General features: G+C 45.9%; 1 protein-coding gene across 20 annotated transcripts in view; it reads right to left on the bottom strand.

The window, feature by feature from the left end:
• LOC144163204 (uncharacterized) overlaps nucleotides 1-20923 on the bottom strand; it is a 1050610-nt gene that overhangs the window by 32134 nt on the left and 997553 nt on the right. For all 20 annotated transcript variants that reach the window (XM_077694043.1, XM_077694044.1, XM_077694046.1 and 17 more), the window contains 5 exons: nucleotides 14958-15133; nucleotides 9331-9464; nucleotides 6921-7063; nucleotides 5177-5258; nucleotides 4543-4696 (listed from right to left, as the gene is read on the bottom strand). In XM_077694043.1, the coding sequence (XP_077550169.1) occupies nucleotides 4543-4696; nucleotides 5177-5258; nucleotides 6921-7063; nucleotides 9331-9464; nucleotides 14958-15133 (689 nt within the window). The remainder of the gene's footprint in view (nucleotides 1-4542; nucleotides 4697-5176; nucleotides 5259-6920; nucleotides 7064-9330; nucleotides 9465-14957; nucleotides 15134-20923) is intronic.

The following is a 20923-nucleotide window of genomic DNA, read 5'->3' as shown; positions in this document are numbered from 1 at the left end:
GGAGGGACACAGCCCCGAGCATGAGATGCTTCGCATCCAAAACTAAATAGAGGTATTTAACACTACCGCCCTAGTGGGAGTCGAACCTATTTCCCTTGTATGTGAAGCGAGTATTAAACCAGTGCGCCACATTTCAATCTTAGAATTGCGGCTTCCCTAAAAAATTTCACTCGTTTTTTACTAGGGTATAGCACAATATTATTACGAGCATGGTTTTGCAGCTCTGAAAAAAATGAGTCCAATCTTATGTTGTGGAGCAAGATAGAAGTTTGATATCAATCGACACCGTCTTTTTTTCCCACTCGATAATAACCCATAGAGCTTTAAACACCAACGGGTCTTGTTAAATTGGTTCACCAACAATTCAAACAATTAGCCTCGCCTCAATGGTTATAGAAGTATAAATAGTTACAGGTTGAAAGCAATTAACTTTTTACGAACGTAACGTTCAGAAACGCTCCATTTCTGCGGAGCGAAATCGGTACGAACGGCGCATTCAACTCGAACCCCCTTTCCGCCGATATTCCCCAACGTTTTCACAGTGCGTAAGCATCCAACCGCGTAAGCCTTTAGGCGCACGATAATTTTTTTATACTGCTCTTGCTATGTCGTTTTCATTGAAGTAATGCATGACCTAACCTTCGATCCTCCCAGACTCGCTTTCTCTGCGCCGTACCCATATAAAAGATCCCATTAAGGACACCTTCGTCCTCCCCCGATACTTCTTTTTCATATATATACTTTTTAAAGTCCCGCTTCATTGAACATGCGCACTGAGAACGACACCGGGTCTTGCGTGCACGTTCGAGTCCCCCCGGAAGTAATTAGGTTATAACGATTAAATGGATTCAGCTGGCTCCGCTATTGCCTTCTTTTACGAGAACAAGAGTTCTTCCGGTTTTGTTCACCCGCCTTTCTTATTTTGACTCCTTTCTTTCACTCGATGGCTTAGCTGTCACATTAGCAAGAACCTTTTTTTTATTTTCCCGTACGCGTTTTGTACTCCGAGGAACACCTAGGAAGTGCCTTGAGCGCCGCTGTACATGTCACGTTTCGCAAACAAAAACCCGAACAAAAACTTTTACTAGATTGATTCTTTCTTTTTCTTCCGACGCCGGTGTGACATCCCCCGAAATGCATTAGGGGCTATAGGAAACTTCGGCCTCATCTTACCGATAGAAAGAAATAAGCCTGGTTTTGTTGTTCGTCTTACAACTTTTATGGGTCGTGGTAAGTTGGCGGGATTTCGTTTGGTAAAGGGCTCAACATGTATATAAAGAAAACATCTCTTGGAGACTCAGGAGAGAACAAATGAGAGAATAAAAAAACTCGGTGATGGCCGGTGATGACCAACATGGGGAAATAACCAAATTATCGGACAGTGTTTGCGCGCCCTCAGATGGCGCACCCAAACGCCTACTTCCATTAGCGGTTAAAGTTTGTAGGGATTTTTGCTAAAATTTCCAAGAACAGTAATTTTTGAAAACAGTTTCGGAGACCGCAAAATAGTGTGATTAATTATTCACGCATGAATTTTGAAAGGAAATATACTACCCGCCTCACGGTCTTTCTCATTCAGGAGCTCGTGGGGAGATCTGAAAGAAGTCTTCGAAAATGGCCAGAAATTTGCGTCCCAACGCAGCTTCATATGGCGCCAACCGTTTGCATTCAGATGAATGATGCCTGCAGTATAAGACGATCCCACTAAGCATGAACCTTAACATTTATCGGTCCGAGCGAGGACTGGAAGATGAATACTAGCTTGAACACGCAATATACTCCTGGGGTCACAAACGCGCCAAGGCTCTCGCGGAGGTGCTCCAGTGGCATAGTCATTTCGATGTTAGCATAAGCTCGCCAGTTAGATTCCCGGCCGCCAAAAAAAAAAAAAAAAACAAAAAAACAAAAAACAAAACAACATGCACGAGATTTCGGCGAAATTTAACGAGCGGTAGATTCTCATGAATACGTTACCTTATCACGCAGCGCGTCTTACTGTCTCAGTGTTCTTTCAAGGGTGTAGCTTCAATGGGTGGGCTTGAAGGCTACATAGGCGGTGAACGCGCGCTCCAGCAGATTTTTCTTGACTCTTTCAACCCAGTTCACCACGAAAATGTTCTCTGGACTCAAGCCATGTATTAAGTGCGGAACACATATACGGTGAGCGACGCGGTTCCGCATGCGTTTGTCCCCTCTCCAAAACCGGTTCCGCAGCCACCATACTGGTTTATGACTGCTGCTGGACCGGTTTCCGGAGAGAGACAACGCGTTCAAAAACGCGTCGTTTCCCGCATATGTCTTTTACCCTTTGCATGGTAAAGCGTGCACTAGTGTCCCTTTCTTTATACACTGGTCTACGGCGCGCATGCGCTCACGGGAGCGACGAACTCGAAAACACGACTACAGAACGAAAGACTCCAGCGAACGTTTAGGGCGCTAACGCTCCCTACGCTGTGCTCCAACACTTTTTATTTTTCTCCTACTTCTTTGTTCCCCGCCACAACAGCCCATCTTGTATGGTTCTGCCCGCACCATCCCGATCCCATCCCTTCCCCATCCCCTGAGCGGTGGGAACGCGCACTGACCAGCCTGCACCCGGAGGACCAGCAACGCCGGATCAACCGGGCTACCCGGGCTGCGGAAGCGCGCGGCTTCCTGAGTTGAGGACGCCACCCACCTTCTTCTTTTTTTTGCTCAATAAAACGTTTTGCCTCCTCCTCCTCCTCTTCTTCGTTGGCCCACATTTTCTTTTCCACGTGCAAAATAGCAAACTAACTTCTAGCCAAGTTAACTTTTGTGCCTCCCTTTTACCTATTGCCTCCCAATTTAGGCGCATTAAGGAGAGGCGTAGAGCTTAGCACCAGAAAATACAATATAATATGTATTTTAAACAGCTACTTATTGTGGCAATGACCTTCTAGTTTGTTTTTTGCTTCAGGAAGCATGCACCTTTTCAACAAGACGTGGTCGGGACAACCACATCGTTTGATCTATCGGCTGCTCACCGCTGGTTTTAGTGTCAGCACCTACTTTTACAGATTCCAGGCAAATTCTTCACATAACTTCGTGATTACTCTAGACATCGGCAATAACAAAACCAACTTTGATGAACGCTAGTCACTGCTTCTTCGTAGAAGGAATTTCTTTATAACTGAAACTGCTGCGCCTGTGCGTTAATATACGTCTAACGTTACAGTGGTTGTTACATTCGGCTAGGCGTCCACGAACCGGGATCTGTAGCCTCCGTCATGTGAGGTAGCGTGGTGGCCGAGTGGCAAGCAAAACTTGCTGCATTGGTGATGACGACTAGAAGCTGAAGGCAAACTTAAATGATTTACTGAATAGTGAGTGATGAGCCGAAGAAATAGGTGAACAGTACCTGTACGGGCGAGATTACAGCAGAACTCGACAGAGCGACAGCATGGATTCGCCGCTGCAAAACGAATGTCAGCTATCCACCGAGAGAACGGATTAGATACGCAATAGCACTAACGGCTGCGCGCCTTTCACATTGCTAATGTACACGCGACCCGAAAATAGTACAGTATCACATAACATTCTTTCCCCAGTTCATGAGTTCGTGAGCAGCGCTCGTTGAGTCTGAGAGAGGCTGGAGAGGAGATCTCGGCTGCGGAATCCGATTCTCGGCGGCCGCTTCGCTCCGCTCCGGTTCGCTTCGCCGGGGCAAGTCGCTACATGAAGATTCGTTTGCAGTGGCCGAGTTTGAGTCACTGATAGCGCGGCGTCAAAGCGCCGGCCGTTCACCGGCAATGTGTAATTTGTCCGAGCAGGCTTCCTTACACAGCACTGCAGCACTCCGCAACTTGCAGCACGAGCGAAAGGGGTAGAGGCGCGCTGAATCGTTACAGTGTTTAATATTGTTACGGGGAAGAAAGTGTATTAGCGTGGATCGTGCAGTGAGAGTTTGCAGGTACTACGCAACCCGAACTTGCCTAGCGCGAGATGGAGAGGTGATGATAGTAAGTGATGACGAAGATGATTATCGTGGCAGATGGCGTATATCCAAACGCTTCACTGCACACCGCCCCACGTGACATGCATGCTGGTGGGATGCAGAACGTTTATTATCAGTGGTCATTGCTATGCTCCGAACCTAAAGAGACCTAAGCCACACAAAATCACAATTATTAACAAGAACAACACATACAATTGAGCCTAAAAAAGTTCTAAATAAGCAAATTGAAAAGGTGGTCCCGCTGGGGCTCGAACCCAGGCCTCCAGCGCCAGTACCCATTGCCAAAAACTCTACCTCGAGGCTACACTGCCAGAACGGCGCGGTCCTTTTAGCAGGAGCTCAATAGAATGGCGCGCGCAGTGACGTCACACATGTCACGTGGCCGCACTGTGCAGCAAAGCCGTTGGAAGAACGCGCGGCAGACGGAGTATGCTAGCTTGCCCAGCTCCCTTCGAGTAACCTCGCATTTGGCATTAGCACACTCAGTGACAGTATAGGTCAAATGTTACAACGGCACATACTTTCGACAACAGTGGTCGCTCGTGCAGCACCGCTCTGTCACTCACCGGCTTACACCGCTCGAGACAAGTGACCACCTCGGCCTCCAGTTCAAGTGTGCTGCTGCCGGTGAAGGCGAAGGCCTCCAAGTAGCTTTCCAGGGACTTGCTGTGCGAGTCGATGGTCCGGATTTCACGCATCATCTTCGCCTCCACGGGACAGCTGTTCCCAGACAAGGTACAAGAAGAGTTTAAACAGTGAATACCTGTACGATAATAACAACGATCATATTTTGCAATAAATCTCTCATCAATGCGAGCTTGTAATCAGAGAGCTCGTGAAATAGCAATAGTTGCGAACCTTGGAAGTGGATTCAGTGTTGGTATCAGGGACGTTGGCATGCCAGTTTGTTGCAGGGTTGTCATCTTGAAGGTGGTCCCGTAACATTTGTGGCCTTGCTTTTAAACCGGGACCGAATTCAGCTAAAAATCGTCAGATAGTTTAAGGCTGTCCATACTTTTAGGTGCGAAATAGCTTCCTAATGCACCGGTACACGTTCCTGGCAGTACGCTCCGCCTTTTTTCCCTCAGGGGTAATGCTCTCTTCGGCTTCCTTACCAGATTGATTCTCCCCTCTCCCCCACCGCGGTTGCCCAGCGTTGCTAAGGATTTATACAAAGTTTAGTTCTCCAACAAGACTCACCCTGTCTTGTCGATGAGCGTCAGGTTCGTCGAACCCGTTCCGTCACGGGCGACGAGGTTCTTGATAAATATGCCGTAGGTGTCTGTGAAAGATAAAAAAAATAAAAAAAGAAACGGTGCGCTGTTCATGCTACTAGCATCGTAAAAGGAACTTCATTAGAAAAACAGGTGATAACACCACTTGCCATCTTTACCGATCAAATAAATACCTTCTTACCAACAAAGCACTGTGTGATATTTGATACTATTTGACGCCTTAAACGCATTCTGTAATGCTGGAACCTGGTACCAATTTTTTGGGTTTCGGGAAAATGCCCGCTGTAATTTGCCCAGATCAAACTGCCTTAGCGCGAAGTTCAAACAGACGCCCCTGGCACGTCCGCAGGTGAGGTCTATGAACGACAGAAGAAAGGAAAGAGGGATAGAGAAAAAATAGGAGGTGGATTGGAGGGGAGAAAACCATAACAACACGGGGAGTGGAAAAAATGCACGTGATACTGCGCAATTATATATATGTTCAGGAGATACGATCGCCAAATTTGGTTTTATAGAGCAAACAAGATATCGCTGAACCAGAAGCGTCGGAATGGACGCTGGCATGTTTTTTTTTTAATAAAGTTTTATTACCGCTCTTTTTCCGGCGGAAAAGGAGAAGAGATTTGTAAGGTTCAAAGTGAAATAACAACAAACATGAGAGAGATGTAGTTTAAACGACGTGCACTGTGATCGCAGCCTGACAGCTTTGCTTGATCGAGCAAAGCTGGGTAGGGGCTGTACTGACACTCTAACCTAGGAACTGCACTGATCCTTTAACATAGGAGCTGTCCTGACATTGACCTAGAATTTGTACTGGCACTCAAGGTATACTACCTTCTCCTAAACTCGCCATATTCCGTTCCGAGATAGGTGCGAACCAGGCGTTTTTGGTGCGATGCAAAGCGGTAATTAAAGGGGCTGATATGCCGCGCTCCTATGCTAAACAGAGGTATAAGAAATCAAACCGCCTACATTTACGAAATAAATACATAGAACTTAGCCAAAAGCCCATTTCACAGGAAGAGCAAAAAAGAATCCCGGGTCTTTCAAAAACGTTTGCCCCTGATGGGTCCCGAACCCGGGCAGTTCGCGCGAAACCCCACGGCTCCTGGGGTCCTGCAGTGTCGGACAGTTGCTCAAAACCATGGGACTGTTTTAAGTAAACAGTAGAGGGCGCTTTGCGCTTTCAGAAAGTGGCGGACAATTGTACCCAGCGGGTAGCAGAATCGCACCATTTTAAATACCGTATTTTCGATCGTATAACCCGCACCAAAAAATGCGAAAATTTCAGTGGCAAATTAGGGGTGAGGATAATACACGGAGTTTTTCCTTTAGTGGAGGTTCACGGCAATGCGCTTCGTGCCATGAAGCTTCTGGAACACTGACTAAGCCTTCCATAACTCTAGCGAGAGCAGTGACACTGAGTGAATTGTATCCTTCGCCTTGCAGTCAGTCTATTCTACTTGCTAAATATACGCGTTTTCTGTCTACATAGTATGGGATGTGCTGATTGAGCAGTGGCTTTGGTGCGGCCTTTCCTGTATCAAATGTGCGGGCAATACACGAGGATTTTTTTTTCCGGCGGGCTGAAAGTGGGGAGGCGGATTATATGCAGGGGCGGGTTACACACGCGAAAATACGATAGGCCGGTATTAAATTTCCGCCGTATCTGAAAAAGCCTCGGCGTGTCTCGTCTAAAGCGTACTTACCTTCTTCGGACATGCGGACCTGCACGCGAACCAGTTCCCCCAGCGAGACGGACTCGCGTTCGTTGCCGCGCATGTCGAGTATGTGAAGGGACAACTCCGGCAGGGGCGGCTTTCCTCGGCTCCGGTCCGTCTGCTTGGGGTCCCTGTGAGAGGTGATGTTCGCTCAGCAGTGCGTGAGAAGTGTGTCACGAAGGGCTTTCCCATTACTCAACACAGTTATTGCCAGAGCTCTTCGATGTAGGCAGTTGTGAAACTCCACCTCAAAAAAGGGTCCGCACCTGGATCGTTGTATCGTACGTACGGGGGCGCACTCAAGGCCAGCACACGCCCTTTCCAAAAAACACACTAGTTACTCAAACTGACAATTTAAGGTTAAACTTTATTTTAAGGGTTCCTACTTCGTTATTTTTGTACTTTCATAAGTTATTCATTGTTTTGTTCACTCTAGTTTTTATGTTGCGATTGTTTCTGCGTCTGCGTAAGTGCATCGACCAATTGGCACTTGTGGAGGCACTCGAGCACAACATAGATCCAACCTGAAGTACTAAAGTTCCAGTTTTCACTCGGGCTACAGCACGCTGCATCCCAAAACTAATCGAGGAGCTGACCAAGTGGCTCTAAATAATCATTTCAAGCTTGCGTATAGCCGTTGAAGAGAAATTTTAACACTTTTTTTGGCGCAAGAAGACGCCGCAGACGACAATGCGCAAGCGACGACGCTACTCGCTGACGGCACGGTCGCATTTTTTCCCCACTACTCTTGTTTCGAATGTATATAAAACATGATGATTGAGCACATTGGGCGCCTTCGGCTCAGCAAATTTCCGTGAGCACCCAAATACCATTTTTCGCCCAGGTCGTCAAGCGGCAAAGCACGTTGTATAGTTTATTCTGTCACCAACAGATGACACCAGTGTACGGAAAATCCAAAACTGCACCATTTGTGGGGCTGCTTTTTGATGCATGGGGCCTATGGGGAGTTTTGCAACTCCTATATAAAGTAACTCCGGCTATTACGCGCTTGCTTCCTTAACATCAGACGAACAGAAGCTCCCGCCTAATTTGTACTGCGTTCGTACTGGTGGTATCTGGGCAGAGTGGGAGGAAGATGCAAGCGAAAACTAGGCCACAAAATTCCAAGGTGAAAGGGGTTCATTTGAGGGGTAAAAAAAAATAGTCACGTGACATGGGTACGGAAGATGAGAATTTAATAGTGATTGATCTGCAACAGGGTGTGCTGAAGAGCTTGTTGATACATTATATCTTTTAAAAACAGTGCGGAAAACGGGACTAGTAGGAACAGATGACACAAGCGCTGACGAAAAACTGTGCGAATTTTAATTCGCAGGAAAATATGCATGAAAAGCGAAGGGAAGAAAAGAAGAAAAAACAAAAAAACAAAATAAACTTTTGACGTAAGTTTATTTTCCTGCTAGATAGAAATAAGTTAAGTTAAGTAATTACTGCAAGATGAGGAGATAATGATAGATAAGTTTATTGCTAGATAAGGAGATCGCATGCATGGCTAGTCGTCTACAAATCGTTACGTGGCGGATAAAATTGTTGTTGCCATACTACCTAATCTGCTGTTATGACTTTTACATCAAACGTTTATTCCGTTTTTTCCCTTTTTCTTGTCATCCCTTCGCTTTTCATGAATATTTTCCTGCGAATTAAAACGAGTTGTTCGTCAGCGCTTGTGTCGTCTGTTTCTTTCTCAGTCCCGTTTTCTGCGCTGTTTTAAAACGATTGATATTGTTTTGTTAACTTAGCGCAAGCGAAGACAGCCGAGAGGGACAGCATTAGACCGGTGCTTATGCTTTACAGCAAGGGCAAGTACCCGGCTCAATACTTCGTTTACCTGGAGGTTTTTTTTTTTTTTTTAGTATAAGGATGTATGGATTAAGCAAATAAAAACTGGACAAATCAAATGTCCTCTTGAAGTATATTAGTGTAGGCGCTTTGCTTGCATCTGTAAAAACTTTCCAAGGCCAGCATAAAGCTTAAAGTATAGGTCGGGTGCGCTAAAAGGGGTTGGGGTGGGGTGAGGGCACTGACCTTAATGATGTCAACACCAACAGGAAGGCCGTGTAAAGTGCAGTTATTTACCCGCGCGGACGCACTGTGATGACATCGGAGCTGCGAAAAATCATGCCATAGCGCCGATGACTGTATCCTCTCAGGACATGACAGGTGCCCAAGGGAAACTGAAGTCACGTTCTTCTTATTCTGGCCGCTCCAATTTCTTTGAGCAAACTATAAATGTGTTTGCTGGCAAAAAAGTACCCAATTTAAAAAGGAAGTACCGTAAACGCGAGGGGTGCTTTTTCGACGCCGTATCAGAGCCCAACTGGAACGTCTCTTTCGCAGAAAGAAAAGGGATAACAGTCTCCAATACCACTTTACTTACGAGACCTTCGCCGTCGCGAATTCCGTCTTGTTCCCGACGTCGAAGGTGCACGAAACCCCTATGGCCTTGTCCATCGCCGTGACGACCTGGTCATTGCTCTGAATAACCAGGACATTGGCGAAATGGCCCTCAGCCTGCATCAGAATATGCCACACACAGCGAATGAACTTAATGTGCACCTTTCACGCACGCGTACACTTATCTAACAAGGGCCACTCATCATCATCATCATAATCATCATCATCGTCGTCGTCGTCGTCATCATCATCATATAATATAATATAATGTAATATTAATACTAATCACCGTTGTCATCGTCATCATCGTCATCGTAGCCATAATCATCATCATCATCATGTCTACGCTAACTGCAGGGCAGAGGCCTCTTTCATAGAACTCCAATTATCCCGGTCCTGAGCTAACTGCGACCATTCATCCCCGCAGACTTCTCAATCTCATCTGCCCACTATCTCTCTCTCTCTCTCTCTCTCTCTCTCTTTTTTGTAACCTCTTGTCTTTCCCTGTCTCCATTTCAGAACAGATGCGCCATCTATCTAGACATTATCTGGCCGCCTCTAACGTCAAGCCGCTTTGCCTGTAAAGGCTGTATCGCAGCACAAGCATCGCAGAGTGCAAGAGTGCTGCATCGCAGCACAAAGAGTATTATGGTGGTGAAGCAAATGTCAGTAGCAAAGAGAAGCATGCTCCCCCAACTCTCACTCGCACCACTCACGATAGGCGTACTCGCATTACCGGACTCGCATTACTCCTGCAAGGATTCAAGGATAATTATTTGGGAATGCCTATGAGGGAACAGCGGGTAATCCTAACTCATTGTATCGATTTTTATCACGAGCTCTACACCGTGGTCGTGCAAGTGGACTGGGTCCACTTGCACATGCGCCGTTACCGGGCGGCATCGGTAACGGCGCCGCAAATGATGAGGCGAGCGAGCCGGTACGTTTCAACTCGTCTATCCTTAACGTAGACCAGCAAGCTCCTCTGCTCCTTGACCCATACGAACAAGGTGAGCGGCTAAAAGTGCAAGCAACACGGGAGCTGAGGCCGCAGGTGCCACACAATCTCCACCCACTAACCGAAGGGCTTCCGCGAGGTGCGAAATTGTTAATCTGTAAGGCTAGGCAGGCGCTGCCCTTACTGGAGATGTACTGCCCAAGTGGCGAGCACATTACGCACCTAAAAGAACTCGCGGCGCTGACCATACAGCACATGGGGTCGAGGAGGACGACAGCGCAGTCACTGTGACATGCTGCACGTGCGATAGCGGTGCCTGCCCAGCGGTCCGGCACCTACTGTAGGGATTTTTCCCACCTTGCACCACTGAGGTACAGGCACAAGAACACCGGCGTCACCTCGTTGGAGGAATGAATCATCCCACACCCTAAGCTACATGCAGCAGGGACGACATGGCAGTTCGTGCGCGAGGCGGACCTGACCGGCCGAATGTGACGACCATTCCATTCCCCTTTTCTTTTTTCCGTCTTCCCCAACTAGGCTACAAAGTCTTCTAAATCCCCAATAAAGTTTCATCCCTCAAAATTTTTTTATTCAAAAGTTCATATTCACTTGCCTAGTGTCCTTCTAACTCTATTTCTTCTCTTTTTCTCTTTTTTATATTGATGTGTCTGCTCGTATTAGAAACCTGACCTTGCTTTTCAATCGTTTACAATTTAGGTTGGTGTTACTATTTTTTGCTTATCTCCTTGCTATTAGACTTGTGTTATAATATACATTAATTGAACCTTCTTAGTGTGCGTGCGTGCGTGCGTGCGTGCATGCATGCGTGCATGTGTGTGTGTCCGTGCGCGCGCGCGCTTATCTTGGCAGGCAGCCGCTGCTGCATCTCGCCTTGTACACGGGGCTATGGACAGCGTCAATCACGCGTGGTGGCTTTTTTGCACTGATGTTCCTGAAATAAATAGGTTGATTGATTGATTATTTTTTTATTGTTTGACTAACTAGTTGACTAATTGACCAATTGATTATTTGATCGATTGATTGTATAAATATTTCACTGATTGATCGATTAATTAATTGATTGACTGGCTGATTGATTGATTCACTAGCTGATCGATTGATTGATTGATTGATTGATTGATTGACTGGCTGATCGATTAATTGATTGATGGATGGACTGGCTGATTGGCCGATCGATCGATCGATCGATCGATCGATCGATTGATTGATTGATTGATTGATTGATTGATTGATTGATTGATTGATTGATTGATTGATTGATTGATTGATTGATCGCGTGAGTGAGTGATCCAAGGAATGCTTCACATAAGGTGAGGTCATGACAGATCGATACTGTAAGTATTTTTTGCTTGTTTAAATCTTAAAGCTACCCCCCTGCGTTACGCATTTCCTCGAAGCCGACACTCATCCCCTCGAGACGAGACCGCTCTGACTAGAGCCAACACAACTAAAAATATTCGGCTCCTAACGACTATCCATCCGTTCAACCTGCTTCAGCAAAAAGCGAAAACACATCTTGCCGGTGTAGCTTCAATAGCGGGTCAGCTAGCGTTCGGTTCGGGTAAGAAACTCTAGACGGTTGCTTCAAAAGTTCTACCTCGGGAAAGAGGAATGCCGAAGCTGCGTCAGCATGACACCAGTCAGCGGACAACACCGATTTAGATAATGAGGCCTCCTCAGTATCACGCTTAATTCACTGCGTGTGACGCAATTAAATTTTGTTGAAATTGAGATCTGTGGCACAACAAACAACAGCGATCTGCGGCAGAGGGGGCCGATCCCGTTGGCTGTGAAACGGAGTTGAGGATGCAGTGTTCAGGCTTTCTGCAGCCTACAAGGCGTTTCGCCAAAACCAACCATTCCGCCAGAACGCAAGTTTTAACGGAGCCACGCTATAGCCAGATCCTTCATCGCTCACGCAAGTCCCGAGGATTTCCTTTTCCGCCGCGTTTCTCGGTACGTTCGTGCTGGCCGCCGGCAAAATCCGCGATATCCGTCACCTATGATCACCCCAAAAAAGAGAAAAAAAGAACACAGAACATGACCGACGCGTAGAAGAGCAAGAGTGGCCTAAAGGTCGACGGGGGCGTTGCCGCACGAGAACGAGAATGAATTCCTGACGCAGGCCGTGACACGTCGAGGCAGCCCTCCCTCTTTCCCCCTGAAAAGATCCGTCTTCGTTTGAATACCAAGCAGCTCACGTCACAACATTTTCCAAACGTGCGAAAATGCCGGCCAACCACTCACTCCATTTCCTCCCACAGCCCTTCACCCTTCTCCACCTCACGCCTTAACGTTATTCAGCTCACGCCAGCTTTTAATCAAAAGAGGACAACCGCGGGAAAGATAAACGTTACAAGAAAATTCCCCGGAAGATCGAAGCGGTGAACGTATAGAAAACCTCGTTTTGGATAGGACACAAAATCGAAAAATATCGAGCGTGAGACGTGGTCAGTACGCAGCAGCTCTGTCGGCTGTAACAAGCGCAGATGCAACATTCATGCGGAAGGAAGCGAAAGCGACATACAAAAAAGGGCGGTTACGCAAACGGTAAAGCTAAAGCGACGTCCGTGTTTTCGGCCTCGCAGGAATTCTAAGGAGGCTATGCAGGGAAACTTACACGGGCCAATGGGACTGAATCTGTACCTATATCCCGTGTATTCTCGTAATACGCGCGCTAAAAAATAAAAAGAAAAAAAAGGCAGAAAGGAAGGAGAAGAAAAATAAGGGAAACAGTAAACCGAAAGTAATGGCGGGAATAGAGGAAAGTTCTGTCCAGATGCTCCTTCCCGACTTTGGAAGTTGTGATGGATGACTACAAGGGGATGCAATTTGCGCTCCACAGAGTGGAAAGGCGTAGTGGAAGCTCAGAAAAGAAGCAAAAGGGAGAAAGAGAAAAGCGCGACGGGCATTTCTCTTTCGGGAACGCGTTGAACAGTCGTAGCTGGCTACCCGCTGCCTATGCCTGTGCGTATGGGAGTGCGCGCGTGTGAACGGAATGCATCAAGTCACGCGGGGTGAGGATTAGAAGAACCTCCCCGGCCGCATTCTGTTTCGCGGAGTTCTATCCTCTTCTTTCCAGTCTAGCGTGTTCTTGTTTATATTACGTTTTCCTTCCCGAAACCCGACCCCGACGGACATTCGCTGTGATGTACAAGCGAACACGGTATTCTGGCTCGGACGAAAGGAGCGAAAACCATTCTGCATGTGCTGAAGCAAAGCACTGACAAGAGCGAATAGGAGAGTGTGAACAGTGGAGATGCTGCGAGATTCTTTCCGAAATGTGCCTTAAATTTCTGTCCATTAAGCAACGCATTTGTCACATACGCGGGTTGAATTTCTGATTGAATGCGAGAGTCGGACCCAACCGTTTCCGCCCGAGTGGATGAACCCCATCGCTTCTGCCTGTAGGCGTGAAAGTTCCCGAACTTTCGTTCTCAAAAAGCTCAACCCGAGATGACTTGAGGCCAGCCTTGAAAGTGTCAGAGCACGCTACTATACATCGGCAATATGCAAATGCTTTAGAATAACTCGCGTGTGTTGATAAATACAATTTCAGACCTCAGAGGGGTGTCTGTGAACAGAAGGACGAGCTTTGTTTGCCACCACCCCTCCCCCTCAGCTTTTATTTGTTGCATCTGCGCCAAGTTCGTAACATCAGAACTGTTCAAGCTCTTCGTTCCGCCGTCCATGCGCAGAAAAAAATAAGAAGGAAATGCCGAGCGCGCGTGAGCATGCTCCTCGTGAGGACACCCGGAAATAAACTCTCCGGCCATCTCCACGAACGTGAAACCTGGGGAGGGGCGAAGCATGGAGTGTATAAAGCATGCATTGTATAAGTATATTCTTGGCACCTTGGCGTTTTTGCCAATGGAGATGAAACCGTTGGGGGGTAGAGGTATACAGCTTTGCCGTAAAAGTCTCTTGTCTTTGAAGCAGCAAGCTCTCTATCGGGAGGCGTAAACGAGTGTCCCGGTGATTTTATAGTACGCGTTGCGAAGCACTCCAGCGCGAGGCGTAAACAGGGGTCTCGATGTTTTTTGTACGCGTTAGGTTCTAGCGCGAGGCTCAAACGAGTTTCGCGGTGTTTTATTACCGTGACTAGATGAGACAACAATTACGACGACGACAGGATACGCCAACAGCCCCAGCCCCCAAGGGGCTTCACCCCTAAAACGCACACAAATAGTGATAAAAGCTGGAACGCACACGTAACACACGCACACGCGATTACGGTAAACGTTTACAGAGTTTTGTCCGAGCCGCCGTCACGGAGGAAAGACACCCCGGTCCTCACAGGATGTCGGATTGATATATCCAAGTGGCATGGTCCAATTAAGTCGCTGTGTCTCAAGCGCGGAGCAGCACGCAGTGGCAGAACCGTCTTCAAGGTTAGCAGTAAAGTATCAAAGCGCGGACACAACGCAGTGCATTTTGAATTTCTTCACAAGCATTGCATGTCTGACCGACAAAGATGAGGCCACCCAGTACGCCTTTTGCGGAATGCCGTCGATGGAAGCGACATTTAGTTTGGCAGGCCTGTCATGTGCCCTGTGGGCGGTTCGCGCGCTAAGTCCGAGAGACCAAGACCGAGGGAGAGACCGAGACCGAGGCTGGCGCTTGCTCACCTTGCTAACGGTGCCGCAATCGGAGCCGGCTAGCTGGATGGGCAGCGTGAAATCCATGCTGCTGCTGACGTCCTGGGAACAGGTGGAGGGTCGGCCTCGGGTGTACACCTTGCCTCTGAAGACCATGTTGCTGCGCACCCTGGTGCGCATCACGTGCGGTTCGCACTCCACGGACACTGCGAAGGAAAGAGATAGAGAGAAAGAGAGGGACTGCTGAAGCATGCCATCAAGCCTAGCGAACAGTTCCTGCCCCGTCAAGGATGATGTGAACGACAGCGAGCGGAATACAACATAAAACTTTAAACATACATTAAAACTACAATAAACACACAACAAACATACAATAAGCTTTCAATACATGCCTGGAATACAACAAACCCTTATTGTAATGAAGCCACAGGGACAGGAATCTGACTTCGGTATAAGCGGTACTTCGTTAAAAGCGGAGATGCCATGCTGTCTTTGCACTTTAGAAAAGATCGCCAAAAACTTCGAGTAAATAGATGATTCCAATAAAGCGGGTTCATTATGCGGAAGGTTTGCTGTGTGTTTAAGATATATTTAGAGAGTGTCTAACAGATCTCTGCAGAGGTTTCTTCATTACACGGTTCGAACTGGAAAAATCAGAACGGGCAAAAGAAGGAGCTGCGAAAAGGCACAAAGATACGCCTGTTCAAATGTGCACTGCAACATGTTTTCTGCGGGCCATTTTCTTTGGATAATTCAGTATAGTGCTATACATAGTTCTGCACTTGTTCCGACATAACGTGCATCATACGAACCTTTTTTAGAGCGAAGCTGTTATTGTACGTTGGTCGAAGTTCTTTGTGTCGCTTCTCAGCAGGACACGCTGTCCGACAATGCAAATGTTCCTCCGAACGCTCTGTAGGTCTCATTATTATTGTGTATAATGTTACGCGTTTTCATTGTCAGTCCGACAACATCCTCATAGAAAGAAACACTCGTCTAAAGAAAAAAACGTTCCAAGAAAAAGCGACAACGACCACCACAACAACAACAATGGGAAAAGTAGCGTGTAACTTTTCCCTATTCATCGAGTTGCGAATTCAACTCCTCTGTTGTAGACTACGTCAACAAAGACAGCGGTCTTTCTCAGCGGTAAAAAGGTCCCCCAATGCGGAACGCAATGTCGGACTCGTAAGCGCCCCGTTCGAGGGAATCCAACAAAGGTTGCACTAGTTCTAACGACTCCAATTTCAGCGCGGCGCCTTATTTGAGTTTGAAAACACTTTGTCCTCTCAGCACCTGCGCGCGCACGCTAATCGACGCTTCGTAGCATTCGTACCAACGGCGCTTCGCGCCGAGCGAGCGGCGAAAGTTTTCCCGAACAAACAGTGAACGGAAATGAACGAAACGGGGGCCGAACACGCATACGCTGCTTAAAACTGCACGGAAGGCCTTTTCTGAAACCCCAAACCTACCTGTTTAACATATTGGCGCGAAAGGAATTTTCCGTGAAAGGAGGCGGCTCCCTGCGCTTTTAACGCGCGAGCGTCGTATTTCCATTACCTGAGGGGACAATGCAGCTCGCATGGAAGGGTTCTGCAAAGCCGCAGATTACGCTAGAAAAGAACGAACGATAAGAAGGGGGCTGCAGTCGCCGGAAATAAATTTGGAGCGGCGCCGTTGGGGAGAGGCGAAAAGGAATAATCGTTTATGCAAGCGGGGATTTGGTTCGAATGCGAAGGCAAACGAGACTGGAGAAACGAGTGTTACATTGTTCGGCGAATTAGGGCAGCGAATTAGAAAGCAGTTTTCCTCCCGTGCTTGTTTAGTGATTTTATTTTCGCGGGCTTTGCTGCGCGACGTATCGCGGCCCGGGTGCGATACCGTTTAGATTTTGTTCCGTAGCTATGGTGTTCACGCCAGAAGCTGTTTTCCCGCTAAGTTTTCACGAAGTCTTCACAAGTTGATTGGAAAGAATTTGGAAATAGCTTATACAACGATGCAAAAAAAAAACAGCTATGTCCTAACTAATGATTGTAGTGCCAGATTCTGATTTCTATGGACAAGAAAAAAAAAGCTTAGTACAGTACGTGGTGCTGAAGAAAAGTTTTTCAAAGCGGTAGAAATCCGGCGGTCCCCACAGCCCTACATTTATTTGGTGACCTGCAGCCGCGGAGGCTCAGTGCCTAATGCGTCGTGGTACTGAGCGCGAGGTCATGAACTTGATTCCGAGCCTCGGTGGCTGCTTTTCTTATGGAAGCGAAGAGCAAATATCAAATTTTGCGGGTTGAATGCGTCGGAGCTACCACTGTGCTACGAGGCGCGCTATTTCGGAGCGTATTTGATCACTTGGGGATCAAATGTGGAACACCAGGAGATCTCTACCGTGAGCAGAAATCTCGATGAACGGGTGGTTTTGATTTTCGCCTCCATCTGAAACGCATCCTTGAGGTCAACAGTGCAACGCCTTTGCCACTGCGCCAAAAGGGTGAGTGCAAAAAGCAAATATTCCTGTGGGCTGAAGTTTTGGCCTGTGCTAAAAACCACCGGTCATCTAAATTAGTCGCCAACCCACCTCGCGGCGTGGCGCAACACAGCTGAGGTTTAGCTTCGGCGCGCAAAATCCCGATTTGAACTTTTTACTTCGTTGATCATTTCTGCAGCACAAACATACAGCAGAACAGCCATGTATCTTGATCTCTGCACACAGGCAATGACCTGCTATGCAATGTGAGTTATTCCACGAGTTTTAAGCCGTGGTGGGAAGCGCGAAATAATGAAGAATTGGCCGATTCGCCAACTGGCAGTTACGTCAACACACTCACCCGCACCTTTTCTCTCAAGATTCAACAGGAAGTGATGCTCACGCGTTCCGACACCACAAGATGAAGCTTTGGTCACTGCCCAACCTTTTTTAGAACTTTTCGATTCTGGAGAAGTCATTCCAAAAATCAATTCTTAAACGGTCCCACTCTCTTTGACTTACGATGAAGTGTTCGCCGGAGATCCCCTCTGTCATGTTCTACCCTAAAGGTAGAAATCAAAAACATTTACAAACAAAAATATATTAATAAGTAATTATGACATAGTAGTGTAACTGATGAAAGTTCATGCGTACGAATTACTGCGTTTATGTGTACATTGTGATCCCTTTGTGAATTTGAGACCTATGCTTTGTATAATACATAAGAAGTGTAGTAATGACTTTGCTTTGTGCTATTTCTCTATTACGATTGTGCTATCATGCTTAAATTTGTGAACAGACGTGTTGTTATGTACGCTGTAAATCGGGTGGCTGAGGCCTCTGTCAGGCCACGTTCGACTTTAGTCTCAGCCTCCCCTTGGGTTTTGCCAAGAAATAAAAAATCAAATCAAAATCAAATGAAATGTTTAAGGGCGAATGCCTGTGAGGCTTGTTGCACTTGCGCCGAAAACACTTCCCCTTTGTATAGCCACCACCTAATTAGAGAATAAAAACATTCGCTTGTAGGCGTGTCGGGGGAAAAAGTTCACCCTTTGTAGCAATATCTCCCCTCGCATCGTCCATCCCGTAATGCCCATCAATCGCACATTCACTATTTATTTAATTGCCAAATTATTTATCTCAAGTCATCTAGTTCTCATTTCACAAAGATAGGTCTTAATTCTACGCCACAAAGTGATCCCCCTGTTACTCCTCCATTTGCTACAATGCTCACGACAAGACCAACGCTTTTTCCAATCGGAATCTGTAAGACCGACTACGTACTGACCGTTGCCAAATGCGTTGGTAATTCCAACGCCGTAATGAAACGCTATTAAGAATTTGAATTTCCACTCAATTTCATTGTTCGAGGGTCTCGAAACAAGGTGCATGTCGAGCACGTCTTTATTCGATGGCGCGGAAAGTGGCTAATTTGGTGAATAAAGCGGGCAATGTTTTGTTCATAGTACAACTCAAAAGCCGCCAAAGATACCCGAAATTTAAAAAAAAATAGATATCTATGAAACCCGCCACTTCTCTGAGCCTGTAACGAACAAAACGGGGCGAGCAGGGTTTCATGAATAAAATAAACTAAAATATTCGCCCTGTGCCGGCCACTCAGACAGGAAAATGGCATGCACCTCAGTTCCGAAAGCGCTCTCTGCACACTTTGTTGTATTTCTATTCCCTCTCCTAAAAAGCGGACAGAAGTTGTTTTGTTCTTTCAAAGCCACAACAAGACGGCCAGAATAGGAAGTGTCAAGAAAATACTTCACAACCACAAAAGAATAAGAGTTGAGGTTCGGCATTTCTGTTTTAATGCCCCTTCGTCTTAGTAACAGAATAAGGTTCAGCTATTGTCGTCTATGAAACAGGGGCTGGTCCTCAACGCCGCTGCGGAGTGTTCAATTAACAATGCTTCGACTACCCTTCGAAGCGGTGCTTTCTTGTCGCACTGGCCCTCGTGCATGTATTAATAAGAAACAATGGGCTCACTGCACCATCTCATAATTAAGAAACTGTTGCACTTGCATACAACTAGATTGTTTTTATTTCGTCTATTATTTTTGTTTCGGTTTTATTTTGTTGTCCAGGCGTTATTCCTCCGCAAATCTGCCTGCTCAGTACCTTCGTAATCACTTGTAAGGCAGGATCTACAGACGCCTCGACAATTCTAAGGAAACCATTTTTAATCATGGTGCACGTAAAAATATACGCAGAAATATATATATTCTAGGTTACAAATACTTTTAAAACCTCGTACTTCTAAGGGAATCGCTTTACACCGTTTTTATTCAATGCCAGTGAATTACCTCTGCGCAGGGCCTTTTAAAAGTGGAGCTGTTTACCCCGGGCGTAGAGAGAGAGAGAGATAGAATGCATTTAGTGGTAACAGCGAGGTTAGCCGAGCCATAGCGCTTAGCATGCTACGCCATATGAATGAACGAAAACATGAGGGTCTGTGAACTAAAATAAATAAATAAATAAATAAATAAATAAATAAATAAATAAATAAATAAATAAATAAATAAATAAATAAATAAATAAATAAATAAATAAATAAATAAATAAATAAATAAATAAATAAATAAATAAATAAATAAATAAATAAATAAATAAATAAATAAATAAATAAATAAATAAATAAATAAATAAATAAATAAATAAATAAATAAATAAATAAATAAATAAATAAATAAATAAATAAATAAATAAATAAATAAATAAATAAATAAATAAATAAATAAATAAATAAATAAATAAATAAATAAATAAATAAATAAATAAATAAATAAATAAATAAATAAATAAATAAATAAATAAATAAATAAATAAATAAATAAATAAATAAATAAATAAATAAATAAATAAATAAATAAATAAATAAATAAATAAATAAATAAATTAAAACGAGGTGTTGGTTGTCCGAAGTAAACAGTGAGAATCAAACCTGGGTCCCTTGGGCTATTCGTAGCGTTGGCTTTGGAATTCACGTGAGCCCTCGCTGCCGCAACTTAGCCGCTCTGAGCCGCTCTTAAAAGCAGATATGTTTAAGCTTGAGCTTGGTCCGGCGGCGTGGCGTCATCCAGGCTTGCGCGTGGGCTTGCAAGCCTGGGTGACGCCCAAGAAAAACCCAAGAAAACAGCTCAGGCGCGTCCGCACCTAAAATGGGGAGCATAAGACATCTCGCGCCACAGTCGGCGACTTCGGGAAGCCGGTTGCCTCGAAGTCTAGCGCGTGCTAACGCAGTTCACTTTGGAACAGATGCGGAAGGCTCTGGACAAAACCAACCGGGCATGCAGTCATGGAGAACTTTAAGCGGCAAGTTCAGAAATCCATGTGAGGTACAGCAGCCGGGTCTCCGACGATTGGAGACCAGCCGCCAGCTCTGCTGTTTCTTCCGCCTTACACCCTTAGCGCAAGCTGCACTATTCTTTCAATTGTGGGAGGGGGCATGGAAAATTCTTGTTCCTTGAAAGGGTCAACCAATCTTTGGTTTGGCGCTTTGTAACTATGTTTGCGCTTGTGTTCTGAT

The sequence above is a fragment of the Haemaphysalis longicornis genome, unplaced genomic scaffold (genome assembly GCF_048455015.1).
Source record: "Haemaphysalis longicornis isolate Haplotype H1 unplaced genomic scaffold, Haemaphysalis longicornis Haplotype H1 scaffold_12, whole genome shotgun sequence".
Lineage (NCBI taxonomy): Eukaryota > Metazoa > Arthropoda > Arachnida > Ixodida > Ixodidae > Haemaphysalis > Haemaphysalis longicornis.
Note: the sequence above shows the minus strand (reverse complement) of the source record. Positions and strands in the feature narration are given on the sequence as shown.